General features: G+C 54.4%; 1 protein-coding gene across 5 annotated transcripts; it reads left to right on the plus strand.

Annotated features, from left to right (window-relative positions):
* Window positions 1–8,639: 8,639 nt before the first annotated feature.
* On the plus strand, window positions 8,640–15,141 carry ORMDL3 (ORMDL sphingolipid biosynthesis regulator 3). 5 transcript variants are annotated; one of them, XM_037140564.2, is made up of 5 exons: window positions 8,684–8,774; window positions 11,846–11,942; window positions 12,034–12,233; window positions 12,911–13,062; window positions 13,528–15,141. In XM_037140564.2, the coding sequence occupies exons 3-5, from the start codon at window positions 12,060–12,062 to the stop codon at window positions 13,661–13,663; spliced, it is 462 nt and encodes a 153-aa protein (XP_036996459.1). In that variant the 5' UTR covers window positions 8,684–8,774; window positions 11,846–11,942; window positions 12,034–12,059; the 3' UTR covers window positions 13,664–15,141. The 5 variants fall into 5 exon arrangements, with proteins under 5 accessions (XP_036996463.1, XP_036996459.1, XP_036996461.1 ...); XM_037140566.2 differs by having other exon boundaries at window positions 12,039–12,233; XM_037140565.2 differs by having other exon boundaries at window positions 8,705–8,774; window positions 11,851–11,942.
* Window positions 15,142–16,148: the final 1,007 nt, after the last annotated feature.

The following is a 16,148-nucleotide window of genomic DNA, read 5'->3' on the forward strand; positions in this document are numbered from 1 at the left end:
CAAAATGAAAATGTGGGGCCCCCTCGTTCCAAGACCGGTATGAATGTCAAGATGGTGACAGCAGATGGCAAAACCAAGTGTAGGGCCCTGCTGAGCACAGGACGTGGCGCCCTGAGCAAACTGCACGGGTCACGTGCCCTTGAAACTGGCTTTGCGGAGGTGACCTTTGAACCAGCAGTTTCGGCAGCATAATGGGGCCCAGAATCAGCTGTTAGGATGCCAGATGACGTCACCTGGGATGTGCTGACTGCTGACCCATTCTCATGACATTGACAGGGCGTTTCTCACACTCGCATTTGTCCGAGGAATCAGGTAAGACGCATTTTCTACACTTGGGCAGGAGAAGCAAAACACGTGTCTGTGGGTTGCTTGTTAGTCAGACCAGGCCCTGTGCCACTGATTAAAACTTCAATGTCCATTTGGGGATTGTAGCTGCGCGTGGACTAGAAAGCATGTGGAAGGCTGCCCTCTCCCTCCCCTCCATTGCTCTTCCCTCACGTGGGGCAGGAGGCTTCCTGAAGGCACAAGAGTTGAGCCTGGCTGTTGTTGGAGCGAGTTGCCTCCTTTTCAGATTGAGGCAGCTGCCAGGATGGAGTGGGGCTGGGGTACGCAGCACAGCAGCTGTAGGAGAAGCGGCAGTCCGTGCACACAGGAGAGGCCGTCCCATGCATGGATGTGGTTAACTGAGGGCGGCTAAGTACAGTGCTCCGTAGGAAAGGAAAACTGGAGAGGAAGGGAGAACCGCACTCGGGGTGCTGCGCAGTACAGGCTGAGAGCTGGCAATGCTGGGACAGAAATTCTTCTTCGCCGTTCGTTCGTTCATTCAGTCATTCATTCAGTGAGGATTTCCTGGTAGCCCCGTATTCCAAGCACTGTGCCTGTCGAAGGGGATACAGACACTGTTCTCAAGGTCCTAGATGTGTAGCTGCGGTTAACCCAGCCTGCACATGAGAATCACTTGGGGGAGCTTTCAAACATCAGTTATGGTGCCTTGGCTGGTGGGGTTCAGTGGATTGAGCGCCGGCCTGCGAAGCAAAGGGCTGGTTCGATTCCCAGCCGGGGCACATGCCTGGGTTTCAGGCCGGGTCCCCAGTAGGGGGCGCACAAGAGGAAACCACACATTGATGTTTGTCTTCCTCCCTCCCTTCCCCTCTCTAAAAATAAATAAATCTTAAAAAAAATGAATTATGGCTGAGTTTCACCAATTTCAGCAACTAAATTAAACTCTCTATGAATGGGGTCTAGGCACTGGTGTTTTTCAAAAGCTCCCCAGGTATTTCTCATGTGCGGCCCGAGTCGAGAAGTGCCGGAGAGACACGACATGTCGACACATGTCTCCACAAGGCCTTCCTGTGATTTCTACTGTGGCTGTGCGCACAGAAACTTTGAAGCCCAGAGAGAATCAGTAGCTGTGGCAGGATCTGCTGGCTGCGTACAGGGTACTTCATACCTCTACCCTCTTAGTCCCTCCCAGCCAGGTCTGAGAATTAAACTTGACATATGATAGATTCACAGGCAAAAAGCATACACATTTGTATGTTTTACATGCCATGGGAGCTTTCATAAGGAAGTGAAGACCCCGAAAAGTGGCAAAACATGAGTACTTTTGTCCTAGATTGAATAAAGAGAGGCAATTGTGGAAAAGCAACTAAAATATACAAGGAGGCCAAACGAAGATTAGAGTTACTTTAACAAGGTCTGTTTGTCCAGAGTTCTCTCGCTTTGACTCCCCAGTGAAGGATGTGTCTTGTCTCCTGTACAGAGAGAGCATCTTTCATGGGGCAGTTTCTGTCTCCTGTTTTCTGGAAGAACATAGGAGTTTGGAATGCCCTTCTGGTGTCTGTTTTGTTTTTTTTTTTAAATGTGCCGTTAGCTCAATCCTTATGTCTAAATGGCATATTTTGGGGTGGCCTATTCTGTCACCTTTCAGTATCCCTTCCTTACCTCTGTCCTTGATCACACACACACATGGAACTGGGGGTAGCAATGCCCTCAGTCCCTCATGACAGAGCCTGACTGGTCCTTTCCATTTATTAGAAATCCTGTTGCCCGCTTTTCCCAGCCTCTGCTGCAGCTGAGGCTGACCCAATTCTGATCAATGATATCTAAGTCAGCTGAAGGGGTTTCTGGGACAGTCTTTGATTCATTCACGAGAAAGAATGGGCTGGGCCCTCCCTTTCTCCCTATAGGTTTCTCCCTGCTTTGGACATGGAGGGCCAACTATGGCCATCTGTGACCCTGGGGCAACCAAGCAGAAAGGAAAAGTTAACAGCATCATGGAGACATTGGCGTCAGTTTCACTGAACCACTCAGCCAACCCCAGCAACCGCCTACCTCTGGACTCATTAAAAATAACCCCCTGCTTCGGTGCTTCTCAACTTGGCTGCACAGTGGAAGATGGGAGGTTTTGAAAACCCCTGTTGTCTGGGTCTACCGGGTCTGCCACAGAGATCGTGACTAATTTCACTTGGCATATTTCTGGGGATGGACTTTTAAAACCTCCTTAGGTGTGACTAAGAGCACTCTGGGGTCAGAACCATTTTTTTCCTAGTGTTTTTGGTTGCTTTGAGATGAGATCATTCTTATCTGATAAGACTAACTTTTCCATGATAACAGGGAAGGCTTCACCAAGGAGTGACATCTGAGCTGGGTGACCCTGAAGGCTGAGTTCATCAGCTGGAACAGCAGAGTACGTGCAAGGGAGCACGAGAAGGCTTGGCTTCTCCTAGACAGTAGGAAACAGGGATGGAGGGGACGGTGGCAAAGGTTATGGTTAACGTGGGGAGGGACCAGGTCCTTGCAGCCTTGTATACCATGTAAGAATTGGGACTTGGTTTAGTAGCTGATGGACAGAAGGGTTTTTTAATTAGCTTTGATATTTGGGGCACTTGATGGGCTGTGTGGAGAGTGTATTGGTGGAAGAAAGACCAGTTGCAACAACAGTCCAGCAGGGAGACGCTAAGGGCGGAAGCCATAGTGTGGGACTGAAGGAGCCGTGAACCGGGTGTTCCTTTCTTTGCCATGGCTGTGAGGCGCATAGGAAAACTCATGGGCCAGGCTCAAGGTCATCAGACATTGGATGACTGGGTATACAGCTTTCCCCAAATCCCCTTGGGCCCTTGGTTCTCTGGATCTTACTCTCTCTGAGATCCCTTAAAGCCTGACATTCAATGTGTAGGTGGGGAAGAGGCTGAGGCATGCAGGGTCTGCCTCTCAAGTTCAGGACCCAGGAAGGTGGGCCTATCAGGTCCCCACTCTGGGCGGGCTGAATGGTAGCTTCTCCCTTTGAGGGCAGTAACTCCATGCCCCAAAGGTGTGACCTGAAGGAAAGAAATTCAGCAAGCCTCCAGGTCCCCCGGGGCTGTCCTGGATAGAGGGGGTAGATGAAAGGAAAGGAGAAGGGCTGGCCACTTTCCCTATCATGTCAGCTGGGGATGCATTTAATGCCAGTGTCCTGGGCAGTTTAGGCAGGAGGGCCAGAAAAGGCCTCTGCTATTCTTGTTCCTTATGGAAAATGGCAAAGCGTGTACACCTCATGCTTCCATCCTTGGATGTACTCTCTCCCTTGTTCAATGTCCACCTCCTGGGCCTCTCAGGCATTGGGGATGCAAAGAGAAGTGAAACATCCCCAGACAATGGGGGAAGATGGACATGTGCAGAAATATGGCCACCCGATAGGGAAGGGCTCTAGCTGAGGGGTCAGCAGGGATCGGAGGAGCCCTGAGGACAAAGCAGTGGACTCTGGCTGGACAGCTGGGGAAAGCTTCACAGAGAAAGTGACAGGTGAGCTAGGCCTTGAGGGATGAATAGGAGTCTACCAGGTGGAAAAGGATCAGAGTAAACTCATTACAGGCTGAGACAAGAACAAGAAAGAGCAAGGTGTGTTCTGGGAGTGGAGCACAGTGTGGCTACCATCTGGGTGTCTGGGTGAGTTACCGCTTTCAGCTAACATTTCTGAGAACCCACCATGTGCAGGAAACACAAGTATGAGTAAGACGGTGGAGCAAGCACCCTGTTAGGGGAAGCGGATGCGTAGCGGGTAACAAACATGGCGCCCTCAGGGCAGGGGAGAAGTCTTTACAAGGCATCTATGGAAATATAAGGGACACACAGGAGAGGGGGTATCCAGGAATGACTTTTTTGGGAGAAATGCCATTTCCCAGCTGTGTGACCTTGAGCAATATATTTAAACTCTCCGTACTGCAGTTTCTCATTTGTAAAGTGGGGATAATAAAAATGCCTACTTCACAGGGCTGTTGTAAAGATGAATAGAGTTTATGCATGGGAAGCCTTTTCCCACTACCTGGCACACAGCAAGTGCTAAATCTCGGCCACTGTGGTTGTTACTGGGGGAGGAGCTGGTGTCAGGCCAGGGGAGAAGGCGGTCCTGGCAGGGCGCCCAGAACTTCCAGAGAGGCAGGCTCTGCTAGGGGCGCTCACGCAACGGGACGGGCGGCTGGGGACCTTTTCTGAAAGCTACCGTTTTCATACACATGATCTCTTTGATCTGGAATACTACGTTTTTAAAAAATTTATTTATTTGTTTTTAGAGAGAGAGGAAGGGAGGGAGAAAGGGAGGGAGAGAAACACTGACGTGGGAAGGAAGCGTCTGCCGGTTGTCTCCTGTGTGCACCCTTCACCACGGCCCGCAGCTGGGACCAAATCCACAACCTAGGCCTGTGCCCTGACTGGGAACCCAACCAGCAACATTTTTCTTTTCGAAATGACGCCCAACCAACTGAGCCACACAGGTCAGGGCTGTAATATTAAGTTTTCTAAACTGCTTCCCCCCACCCCGGCCCCATGGGAGAAAATATCAAATATCCAGATTTTTAAAAAATGCAGTTTCAGGGGTCCCTAAAGAACAACCTCATCTTGGTTCCCAGAGGGAGGATCTGGCTCCCAGGCCTTGGCTCCAGCCCTGGAGACCCTGGCCGGCTCGGCCCTTTTCCTCTGCAGCCCAAAATAGCCAACCACAGACAGGGCTGGGCGAGGGGAGGAGATGGAGTGCCCACGGGCAATGCTCTGCACCTCCCCCATCTCCCACCGGCTCAGGAGATCTCGCTCAGTGCTCATGCGCTTAGCATCATGATCCCTCCCCACCGCAACCACACGCCTGGGTGCCCCGACCCAGACCAAAACACAACTGCCAACAAAGTTTTTCTCTTCCTTGCATTTGCTCTGGGAGTCAGCTCAGCATCTCCCCCCAGGAAGGGGCAGGGGGCAGAGAGGGAGCCGGAATGAACTGAAGGCAGGTAGCAGGTAGTGAGAGTGGAGGGTGCCATTTTCCCTCTCAGAGGTTGGGGGGAAGGGGCTCTTATACCCCTTCCCTTACACCCCACCTCCTCACTTCTCACCACTGCCATCACCCTGGAATGTGTTCCCAGTTTATCCCCACCCATGTTTGCTATCTCTGCCCACACGGGTGTATCTGTGGCAAGCAGAGGCCCTGCTGCCCTGCCGGATGGAAACACCCCGAGGCTGGGCAGTGCAGCTGCCACAGTGGACTAAGGCACGTGCAGAGGGCAAGGAGAGCCTGTGAAAACGGCTCACTGTGTTTTCAAAACACAAATACATTTCACAAAACATGTAAAACAATCTCATAGTACGCAGAGTTTGAAACTAGAGAATGAAAAAAATCACCCCAAATCCCTCTATCCTAACACAAGATCTGGTTTTGTTTTGTTGAATTTCCACATCCTAATAAAGTAGATGCTCAAATATCATTTACACGTGCAATGAGTTTATAAAAGGCAACACCGCCCTGGCTGGTGTGACTCAGCGAATTGAGGGCCAGCCTGTGAACCAAAAGACTGCTGGTTCGATTCCCAGTCAGGGCACATGCCTGGGTTGCTGGCTAGGTCCCCAGTAGGGGGCGTGTGAGAGGCAAACACGCATGGATGTTTCTCTCCTCTTTCTCCCTCCTTTCCTCTCTCCCTAAAAATAAATAAATAAGATTATTATTTATTTATTTTTAAATATTTTATTTATTTATTTTTCGAGAGAGGGGAAGGGAAGGAGAAAGAGTGGGAGAGAAATATCAATGTATGGTTGCCTTTTATGCGCCCCCTGCTGGGAACTGGCCTGCAACCCAGGCATGTGCCCTGACTGGGAATCGAACCGTGATACTCTGGTTCACAGGCCCGTGCTCAATCCACTGAGCTATGCCAGCCAGGGCAAGATTATTATTTAAAGAAACCCCAAGTATATTGCTGAATTAATTTTAATCTATAAGCCTCCCTGTCCTTTTTTTCTTCTAATTTAGGTTAAAGGACTTGGGTGTTTATTCCAGTCTCCCTTTTTCTAGATTCTGTTGACTGCAGCCCTGGGGAATGCTCATGCTATTTTCAGCCCTGCTTTTTTCATGTAACCTAGCATTTTCCCACACTGCCGCATTTCCACAACCATTTACTATAGGGCTTCATACTATTCCATCTGATGGGTATAATATTTTTTCTTGGGCGTTTAGGTTGCTTTTGGTTTTCCACTATCATAATTCATGCTGGAACGAACACCCTCACAAATAGTTAAGTACACGGGATGCACTTCCTGAAACTACGAAGCCAGAAATGCAGTCATGGATCTGGGGCCCTAATGACTTTCAGCCTCTTGGCACATATTCCCAATGGCTTGTCCACGGGGCTGTGCATACCCCAGCACCGCATCAGGCTGCTATCACTCATTCTGGACTGTACTTAGGCCTGTTCATGGCTCAAGGATGTTTGGGGAAGACATGGTAATTATGAGGTCAGGGAGCTAGAGAAAGAGAAGGATGATGGCAGGGACTCAGGCTTCATTAAGCAGAAAGTGATCTTCAATTTACCACAAACCTCCAGTGAGTCAGAACTCCGTTCATTCCCAACTGTGAAAAAAGAAACAAACCCTCGATAACAAGAGTTATTAATAGGGCATGGAATGGCCAGTGCTCTTTCCGTTAAGACTGTGCATTAGTCAGAACCTTATTTGAGATGTGGACCCAGTCTGGATCAGTGAACTTCACAGAGATGTGAGGACACTGGGAAGGATCCAGACAGCTCCATCAACTTGATGGAGGATGGAAGGATCCCAGAGAGAAGTCAAAGGACTCAGCAGGCTCCCTTTGGAAAAAAGAGAGACCCCCCTCCCCCCGCCCGCTTCAGTGCTGTGGAGCTTTCTGTGGGAAGGACAACACTCAGCTGTCTGCTTATGTCTTCACAAGGCTGACTCTAAGGGGCCTCTTCAAACCAGGAGAAACTTCTGTAGGACACCAGGAAGGACTTTTTCAGATTCTGGGGTGATTATTTAGTCTTGGGCCACTGACGCTGGACATATTTGAGAAGCTGCCTGTTCTGCTTTGAGTGGTTCAGATATCCACTTGCTTGGTGCCCACTAGATGCCTCCTGGGGCGCCACTCTAGGTTTGAGACATCTGTTTCCTGGCAGCCCTCTGGGAAGGCATGGGCCAGGCCTGAAAGGGGTGCTCCCCAGGCTTCCCGGGCCAGCCTTCTCCCTTCTGTCCCCTCACATTCATTTCTGTGTGTGTTTACAGCCACCCAGTTTGGCATGTCACGATGTCATCTAATCCTGCTATTCCAGCCCTGCCACGCACAAAGTGGACTTAGAAAGAAACTGGGTGGGTCTAGTGGAAACTACTCAGATGAGGCCCTCTTGGTGACTCAGGAGAACTCAAGAGCCATTTAGTTCAGCTTCCTACAGAAATAGCTTCCTACGATAATACAGGTGCTTTATACACATTCTTCTGAATTCGCACTACCTTGGAGGCAGGGTTTCACAAGTGTGGAGTTAGACATGGAGTCGAGTTATTTGCTGGTAAAGAAGTGTCTGCTACATCTACCTGTCAGTAAAATCTGTGCCCTTGCCTTAGAGAATGCGGCTTGAAAGCTGCACACCAGAGAGGTGGAGCTTCCCACCAAAGCCACCACATGCCGACCTAGGACTGGAATTCAGGGTCCTGACTATTCTTCAAGGGATCTTCGGAAGACATGCGTCCTCTTCTAACGTTTCATGTGGGAATGCCAAGGATGTGGCCTGGCTTAGGCCAGCCTGACTCAGGTGTAACTGAGTAAACAGGCTCTAGACAAATGCTGCCCACAGGCCACTTTCTCTGTTCTCCAAACTCCCATTTTTACCATCTTCGTGAAAGCCCGCTTCCAGGACAAAGGGTTGGGCTAGTCCGATTCAAGGGCCACTCTGGGACCAGGGTGGAGGCAGCAAGGTGAAATTGAAAAACTCTGACCTGAGGTCAAATTCTGGGTTCCGGTCCAAGTTGGGACACAGCAGGGACCTTTGGCAAGTTCATTAAAACTCCGAGTTTCCTCATCAGCAAAATGGGGCAAATGTACACTGTACTTGTAGGGCACGCAGACGCCAAACTAGTTGCTACGCACCAAAGCAATACTATCTGACAGTAACAGGTCCTATTGAAATTTCTGAGTGGCCCAGCGAGGCCTGGGGTGGAGTAGGGCGCAGGGTGCGATGTGAGTGCGTGGAGTAGCGGGGTCCGGGAGAGGAGGAGGGCACCGTCGAGTCCCAGGAGGCGGCAGGCGGACGGGCCAGACAGTGGGTGGAGGGGAAACTACTATTCCCAGGAGGCATCGGGCAGACTGGCGCTGGGAGGTGACGTCAAGGGGGGGCGGCGCGGGGCGCTGATTCGGCCGGAGCTGCCAGCGGGGTGGCTACGGACGCGCGTTGTTACAGCTGCTTTAGCTGCAGCGGCCCCCGCCTCCGGGCACCTCTCCCGGGCCCTCGAGGGCCCTAGACCTCCGGCACCGTACGGTGAGTCCGAACGAGCGGGCTCTTGTTGGGCGAACCGGGAGGTTCCTAGGGCTAGAGGTGGGGCGAGAATGGAGATGGGAGCTGCAGGTGGGGGGGTGCCCCGGGCTGGAGGGCATGGTGAGAGGAGGTGGGGGAGTGCGTCAGTCGGAGGAATACCCGAAGGGGAAAATGGGGTCGGAGGCGGGAGGTGGAGCGTGGCGGGGACAGCAGGAGCTCGGGCTAGGGGTGAAGAGCCTGGAGCGGCTTGGCTTTGGGGGTTGGGGGAAGGTTTGGCCGGTTCCAGGGCTGGGTGAACGCATGGAGGTGGAGGTGAGGCTCCGGACCTAGCCAGTCTCCGAGTGCGAGGTCCTAGGCTGGGGAGCGGAGGGAGAGCCTCCACTTTGGCTTGAGGTCTCACTCAGAAAACCCCAACAGCAGTGAGGACTCGGCCTCTTCGATTCACCTTCTCTCCGGGCTAGTGGGGTTCTCTCCAGACCTGGCCTTCTTTCCCTTTCCACTGCTTTCTAGAGTCCAGGAGGCAGGGCCAGAGCTAAGAGGTCAGCTACTGTGGCCCAGCAGCTCAGAGAGGTGGACGGAATGAAAATGGCATTGTGGCGTGCTGCCAGGGACTCCCCGTTGGGGTCCAGTTGCAGGCTTGGCTGTTTCGTGCTCGTCACCCAGAAGGGAAAAGGTGCATTACTTAAAGGGCTGCCTCTGTTTGGGGGAGAGTATGATAATCGCTTACCTGGCTGCTGCCCTGGGACCAATGTGGCCTGGGACGCACTGTGGCCTTGGCTTAGGTGTCTTACAGACACGCTGGGCAGGGATATTTGTGCATAGAGTCAGGGGGAAAGGGAGGGTAGGAGTAGGAAAGAGCTACCAGCGAGAAAGTAGTTAACAGAACAGAGTTGCTGCAGGCTCTGGTTTGAGGCAGGTTATGAAACCACATTAGGGACTGGCACAGGCAGCTGCCTGCCAGCTTATGGCCTCAGAACTTTTCAGCCTCGGCTGCTGTAGACTTGCTTCACCTCTGCCAGCTTCTGCCCAGGTCTCTCCTGAGTGAGGGGCAGTGGGTCAGTTTACTAATGGAAGAGAAATGTACCCTTAGTCACACAAAAGGCTCAAGAGTGCTTCCCGGATGCCAATCTTGTTCTTAGTTTATTGATCTGGTCTATTTTTGGGGGGCTGGAGGGAGGTGTCTCTTGGGATTTCTGCTCTCAGGTCAATTAGTGTTCAGGCTCAGGAAGGAACTTTGCTGCGGGGTGGCAGATCCTAAATGTGGGCCCCTCCTGGACTCATCGGGCTTCCTTGGATGCCTGTTTCAGTCAGAAAGGAGGGTGGAATGATCTGGGATTCAGCAAGACTCCTGGACAAAATATCAGGGAGCACTAGAGGTCTCTACTTGTACCCCCTGTACGGTGAGGTTAGGGAGAAGTGGGGAGGGGCAGCAGCTGCTGGTAGACTTGGGGAACAGTTTCTCTACCCTTACTCAGTAGTAAGTCCTGCCCTCAGTTCCTAGCCAGCGCCCCCACCCCAAGGTGGAGGCTTTTGCATAGTAGGTTCCCAGGAGCTGTGTTAGAGTAACTGAAGCCTCTGGGAAGGTAAACAACGGAGCCAGTCCCGGTGTTCTAGTTCCCTGGGTTTCCGTTGGGCCCAATTATCCAGCCTAATGGGCTGAGCTGATTGGCCCCAAGAGCATCCCTTCTAGGGTACACCCTGGGCCATCTCATGCGTGTTTGCACGTTGGGGAGGTGTGTGTGCCACGTTTCCTCTGAGGTCTCTGAGCTTCGAGCTGTGGGAAAAGAGCAAACTTGTTCCCATTATCCTGGAACTGAGGAACTGATTCTCAAGAATTCTGGCGCCTGCACAGGTTTGGCTGTGATCCTAGTCAGAGATAAATAGCAACTGGGTCTGAAGGGGTTCATCGCAGCAGGGTGAGGGAGGTGGCCTTCTGGGCACTTCTGGGATACCTCCATCTGGGACCCCTTTCTGTGTTCCCAGGAAAGATGGGGTTGTTACCATGGTGACGACCTTAGGGTCTTTATCAGGGAAGACCTTCCCTCAGCTCAGGAGGTGAACCAGTACAAAGGCACCATCTGTTCCCACTTCCTGCTGGTCACAGGGCCCTTGGGGATCTGGGGACAGCCAAGCTCTGGACAAGGGACTGCACAACCCTTCCTTGCCTGCATCCAGGAATGCAACTGGGTTGCATTGTTTCCTGGGCATGAAGGGCAGTTCTCGTTCCTCATGCTGCATGTTTCCGCCATTGGAGATGGGCAAGGGAAGGCATGGTGCTACTAACCCCTGGAAACGGGTGCTGGGAAAGGAGGCGGAGGTGAGGATGAGTCGGGCAGAGGGGAAGGGGCAGCACGGAGGCCACGGGTGTGGTTTTGTGACCTCAGGAGGGGTATGTTGATTTGGGTTCCAGCTGCTGTGGGAGCTGTAGATGTTGGCCATGTTCTCTGTCCTCACCTCTCCTCTGGTGGGGAAAGGGCCCTGGTGGTTTGGCAGCAGAGTAGGCGGCATCATGAGGCTTCGCCAGAGTTGCTGCCAATTGGATGGAACATCTGGAGTGGTTGTTTTTTGTCACTAAGAGGGAGGCTTCCAGGTCTGAGCAAAGGTTGTCCTAGTATTGTTTTCTCTTTTCTTCCCTCCCTCTATCCCTCCCTCCCTCTTTCTATCCTCAGTCCTCCTGGGCCTGGATTTGTGCAGACCCAGGACTGGAGAATTAGGGGAGATGGATAGAATCAATGCCCCCCCCCCAAATATTTCATCCGCTGCTCTTTATCAGGCTCCACCTCCTTTTATTCCTTCTGGTGGGGAAGGTAGGGAAGGGGTAGATGCCTCGTATCAGTCCTCAATGAGACAGTCCAGCAGGAGTTATGAGTGTTTCTTAGGGGACAGGCCTCTTCTCCTCTTCCCTGGGCTTTCTGGGAAGAGGGCCCTCCTGGGAATGCCCCGGAGGGTGAGACTGGAGGAGGGGCAGTGGTTTCTTTGCTCTGGGGCTAGAAGCTTCTTGATGATCTATACACCCAGGCAGTCAGCCTAGAAGGGCACTGTTCTGATTGGATGATGTATGGTGTTTCTCCCAGCCCAGCATTGGGAAGTGAACAGAGTTCAGTCCACGTGGACATTCTCTGGCCTCTTTGTGTGTGAATCAAAACAGTAGAACCGCCTGGAGTTCTTGGGGTGAGCAGAGCCTCCCTCCCGCGGGACGTGGAGGGTGTGAGGGGGCAGGGAAAGTGGTGTGACCTGTCTCACCTGTGCTGCTTGTTTGCAGAGCAGTGGCAGGCAAGGGGCAGCAGGATGAACGTGGGCACGGCGCACAGCGAGGTGAACCCTAACACGCGGGTGATGAACAGCCGGGGCATCTGGCTCTCCTACGTGCTGGCCATCGGGCTTCTCCACGTCGTGTTGCTCAGCATCCCCTTCGTGAGCGTCCCTGTGGTCTGGACCCTCACCAACCTCATCCACAACATGGTGAGGGCCTGTCTGTTGCCCGCCCTGACGGTGTGGGCTGCTCTGGTGGGACTGAGGAGTAGAAGGAGCCCCCAGGCATGGGCCGGAAGTCAGGGTGACGTGCTGACAGCATCTGTCACCAGGGCCCAGACTCAGCTCTCATCTCTGCCCTGCTCCCCCTTCTGGGGTCCAGCTCTGTGCCCTCCAGTAAGAGGACTCAGATCAGCAGATTTGCCCTCATCTATGCAGGGTGGGGTAGCTTATGCACCTGGAAGATGAGCCATTGAGAGCTGAACTAAGGGTCCCAAAGAGTCGCTAGGACCCAGGTGCATAGCCTGGTACAGAAATGCCCCTTTCCCAAATTAGGATCTCAGACCATCTTTGACTCTGGCCTCTCTGCTCCTTCACCACCTGCTTGCTACCTGTGCTCTCTCGCTGGGCAGGCAGGGGCCTGATTCCCTCCCATCAGCCTGCCCCCTCCCAGCTGGCGCAAGGAGGCTACTGTGGGGCTGGAGGGCGGTTCTCCATTGCCGGCTCCCGTGTGTCTCCTCAGTCAGGCCTGGCCTCCAGCCCACGTGCCTCTGCCAGCCAGAGGGAGGCTCCGCACCACCCGGAGCCCACTTCTGTGACCAGGCGGAGTTGCTGAGCTGGCGGGCCTTTTGCCTTTTGTGTCTGCTAATGAAGGCCCCTCCTTCCAGGGCATGTACATCTTCCTACACACAGTGAAGGGCACACCGTTCGAGACCCCGGACCAGGGCAAGGCCAGGTTGCTGACCCACTGGGAGCAGATGGACTATGGGGTTCAGTTCACAGCGTCTCGGAAGTTCTTGACCATCACACCCATCGTGCTGTGAGTGCCTTGGGTGGAGGGAGGATGCTGGCAGGCAGGCCAAGGCCCGGGGCACCCTGAGGCCCCACCAGGCCTGCCTCCCCAGTCTGGCTCTGGGCATGGGAGCGGGGAAAGGAAGGGAAGCTGGAGCACCTCTGGTCGTGTGCTGGGCGCAGGCCTTGTGCCTCCCTGGCCCTGTTGTCTTCATCCGGGGCTTCCTTCCTGCCGGTGGAGGGGGGCCTACAGGCGGGAGGTAAAGCAAGGGGACTGGGCTGGGAGGGGTCTCTCTTTCTGGGGAGATATTGCCATCGATATCTGCTCTGGGGGCCTTCCCCATAAATTCTCAGCTGTGAAGAATTTGCTGAGATACATGGGTCCCCCCACCCCCACCCCATGTATCATAGGGAACTTCCACCCAGGGAGAGAGGAGGAAGGGATCCTCCAGACAGAGTCTCACACCTCTCTCTCCCTGACCTTTTCCACCAGGTACTTTCTCACCAGCTTCTACACCAAGTACGACCAGATCCATTTCATCCTCAACACTGTGTCTTTGATGAGCGTGCTCATCCCCAAGCTGCCCCAGCTCCACGGAGTCCGGATCTTTGGGATCAATAAATATTGAGGGTGGAGCCCCTTGCCTGCGCAGATGGCAGGAGAGGGACAGAAACCTGCGCTGTGTTGCTGAAAGCAGAGGAGCCTCTGGAGACTGCCAGAGGCGGGGTTGGGCCTCTGGGCCCCATGTCCCCCTCGCGTCCTCCTGGTAGCTGACTCGAAGTAGCTTGTAGTGGGGTTAGGGTGGAAACTGCCCACCCCAGCCCCTTCCCCCTGGGCGCGGACCCTTCTGGTTTTTTTATCTTGTTTCTTTTGCCTTTGGGATAGAGACTCCGTGGGGTGGTCATGGATGGGCTGGGCTCCCAGGCTGAACACAGACCTTTGAGGTTGGGACAGGCGGCCTCGGACCACTGAAGCACTTTAACCCCCTCGAGGGGCGGTACAGCTTCTCTGTCGTGTCACTTTGGTCTGAAGTGTGAGGACAGTCCTCAGCGTGTGCTCGTACGTGTGACAGGCAGTGCACGGCGGCGCCGTGTCCCTCTGGGTGGAGAACTGTGTAGTAAAAGCCTCATGCTTTTGGCAGCTCCCCTACGACCCCCCGCCCTCCCGCATGGGGAGTGGGGTGGGGGAGGGTAAACAGAGGGTGGTGGGGCTGCTTGTGGAGGGTGGTTCCCGAGGTGAGGGGCCAGGGCTGCTGCCATCCTGCCCTGGTGGAGGTGGAAGGAGGGTGGAGAAGGGGTGGGAACAGCGAGTTGAGACTCAGAAAAAGGGAGTCACGGGGCAGCAGAGATTGGTGTGAGAGCAGGCGGGCGGGTGGGGGCACAAGCTAGACCCAGCCTCATCCTTTGGGAAATAGTCGAGGGAATAGCCACGCTCTGAGAGTTAATTTACCCCCAGCATGGTGGTGGTAATAGGGGGGAGCCCGCTGTGGCTTTGAAGCTCCTGGGTCGGTGTGCAGGGTGGGGTTGGGTGCAGGAGGCCTGTTAGGCACTCCGAGCCCAGGTCCAGTTTGACACTGCCTTCTGCAGTGGTGTGAGGGGTGGGGGGAAACTGGGACAGAAACAAGGCACGGGGTCACCTTTCGCAGCTCTTCACCCTGTAGGCAGGCGTTGGGGCAGGGCCTCTCGTGGGGCTTGCATCCATGGGGCCATTCAGGCTGCCCCCGACTGTGGAGTCCTGCATGGCCCTGCTGGCTGGGGCAGGGTGGTGGACAGAGCAAGGAGTGGCCTGCAGGTGCTGTCTCCTTACACTGAGGGGAAGCGGTGGGGCAGGAGCCTGAGCTCGCTGGAGAGGGGCCGCCTTCTCCCTCCCCGGTCTGACGAGGGCCTGTGTTCTGCAAAGGCAGGCCTGCCTCTGCCCCCTCCCAGGGCCCTGAGGGACATGGGAGGTCACTGGCTCTGGTTTCTGCCTCTCGGCCCCCCACCCCCACCCCATGTATCATAGGGAACTTTCACCTCAAAATCTTTCTAAGCAAAGTGTGAATAGGATTTTTACTCCCTTTGTACAGTATTCTGAGAAACACAAATAAAGGACAGCGTGTTCTGTTTCCCCCCGAGTCTGGCGTCTGCTCCCTGCAGGGCCCTGGGCAAGGGGCAGGGGGTGGGCCACCACTGCTGCTGAGGGCGGGGGGGGGCAGCGGCAGTCGGACCCTCTGCCTGGAGCGTGACAGGGACGCTGGGACTGCTGCTCTTCCTACTGCCCCCAGCAGAGCAAGCAGCTCTGAGGGACAGAAGCAGCCACGGGCGGAGAGCAGGACTCTGCCCTGTGACTTCTGGCTGTTGGGACCTCTGAAAGAGCTTCCACCTCTGGGCTCCATGGGCTGGGCTGGTAGACAGATGGCTTGTGTCATGGCCAGGGAGGTCAGTCCAGCAGTGGCCTCACAAATGAAGCTGGAGGCCCTAGGGGTGCCCGGTCCTCTCTGAATGCCTTTCCCCAGTTCTCCCACCCTGGGAGGGCTGCATCTCCTCCTGGCCTTTCTTTGAGAAATCTTTATGCTTCTTTCTCCCCGTGTGAGTGGGAGGGGCAGAGGTACCCCCAGGGCTCACTCAGGCTTCCCTGGCTAGAGAGGGTGGAGTCCTTCAGTGAAGGACTCCTTAATCTCCCTGAGCTCACCTCCAGGTTCCCAGCCTTTCACTGTGTCCGCACGTAGCAGTCAGCTGCTCTTCCCAGGCCAGGTACAAAGTCCGGGTGGGAGGGAGGAGCTGCCCGCGGCAGCCTGGGTTCCTCTGGCCCTAGTCCAGCATCGCAACGTCCCTGGAGTTGTGCAGGGGTCTTTGCCCATGTCCCTTACCCCCTCCACCCTCTGCCCGCCTCTGAGTGAGGCCCACACAGCCTCGAGAGGAGAAATGCAGCCCCTTGGGTCCGGTCCTAGTGGTGGGGGTGCCCTGGGGCCTTCCGCCGACCTGTAAGTGCAGTCGGGAGGGCCTGGGACACATCCACAATGCTCTGGGTTCAAATCCCAGCTCTGCCACTTACTGGCTTCGCGGCCTTGTCCAGTTACTTCCCTGAGCTTCAGTTTCTTCCTCTGTTGTGTAAAGATAATCCCTCAGGGTGAT

Source organism: Artibeus jamaicensis, unplaced genomic scaffold (assembly GCF_021234435.1).
Source record: "Artibeus jamaicensis isolate MK-2021 breed Jamaican fruit bat unplaced genomic scaffold, CSHL_Jam_final contig_1998, whole genome shotgun sequence".
NCBI lineage: Eukaryota > Metazoa > Chordata > Mammalia > Chiroptera > Phyllostomidae > Artibeus > Artibeus jamaicensis.

What these genes read in the sequence shown, in the direction of transcription:
- ORMDL3 (XM_037140568.2), top strand. Translation starts at nt 12,060, where the DNA reads ATGAACGTGGGCACGGCGCACAGCGAGGTGAACCCTAACACGCGGGTG. An exon ending in CCAACCTCATCCACAACATG is followed by an intron (nt 12,234 to 12,910) that starts GTGAGGGCCTGT and finishes CCCTCCTTCCAG; the next exon opens with GGCATGTACATCTTCCTACA. An exon ending in ACCATCACACCCATCGTGCT is followed by an intron (nt 13,063 to 13,527) that starts GTGAGTGCCTTG and finishes CTTTTCCACCAG; the next exon opens with GTACTTTCTCACCAGCTTCT.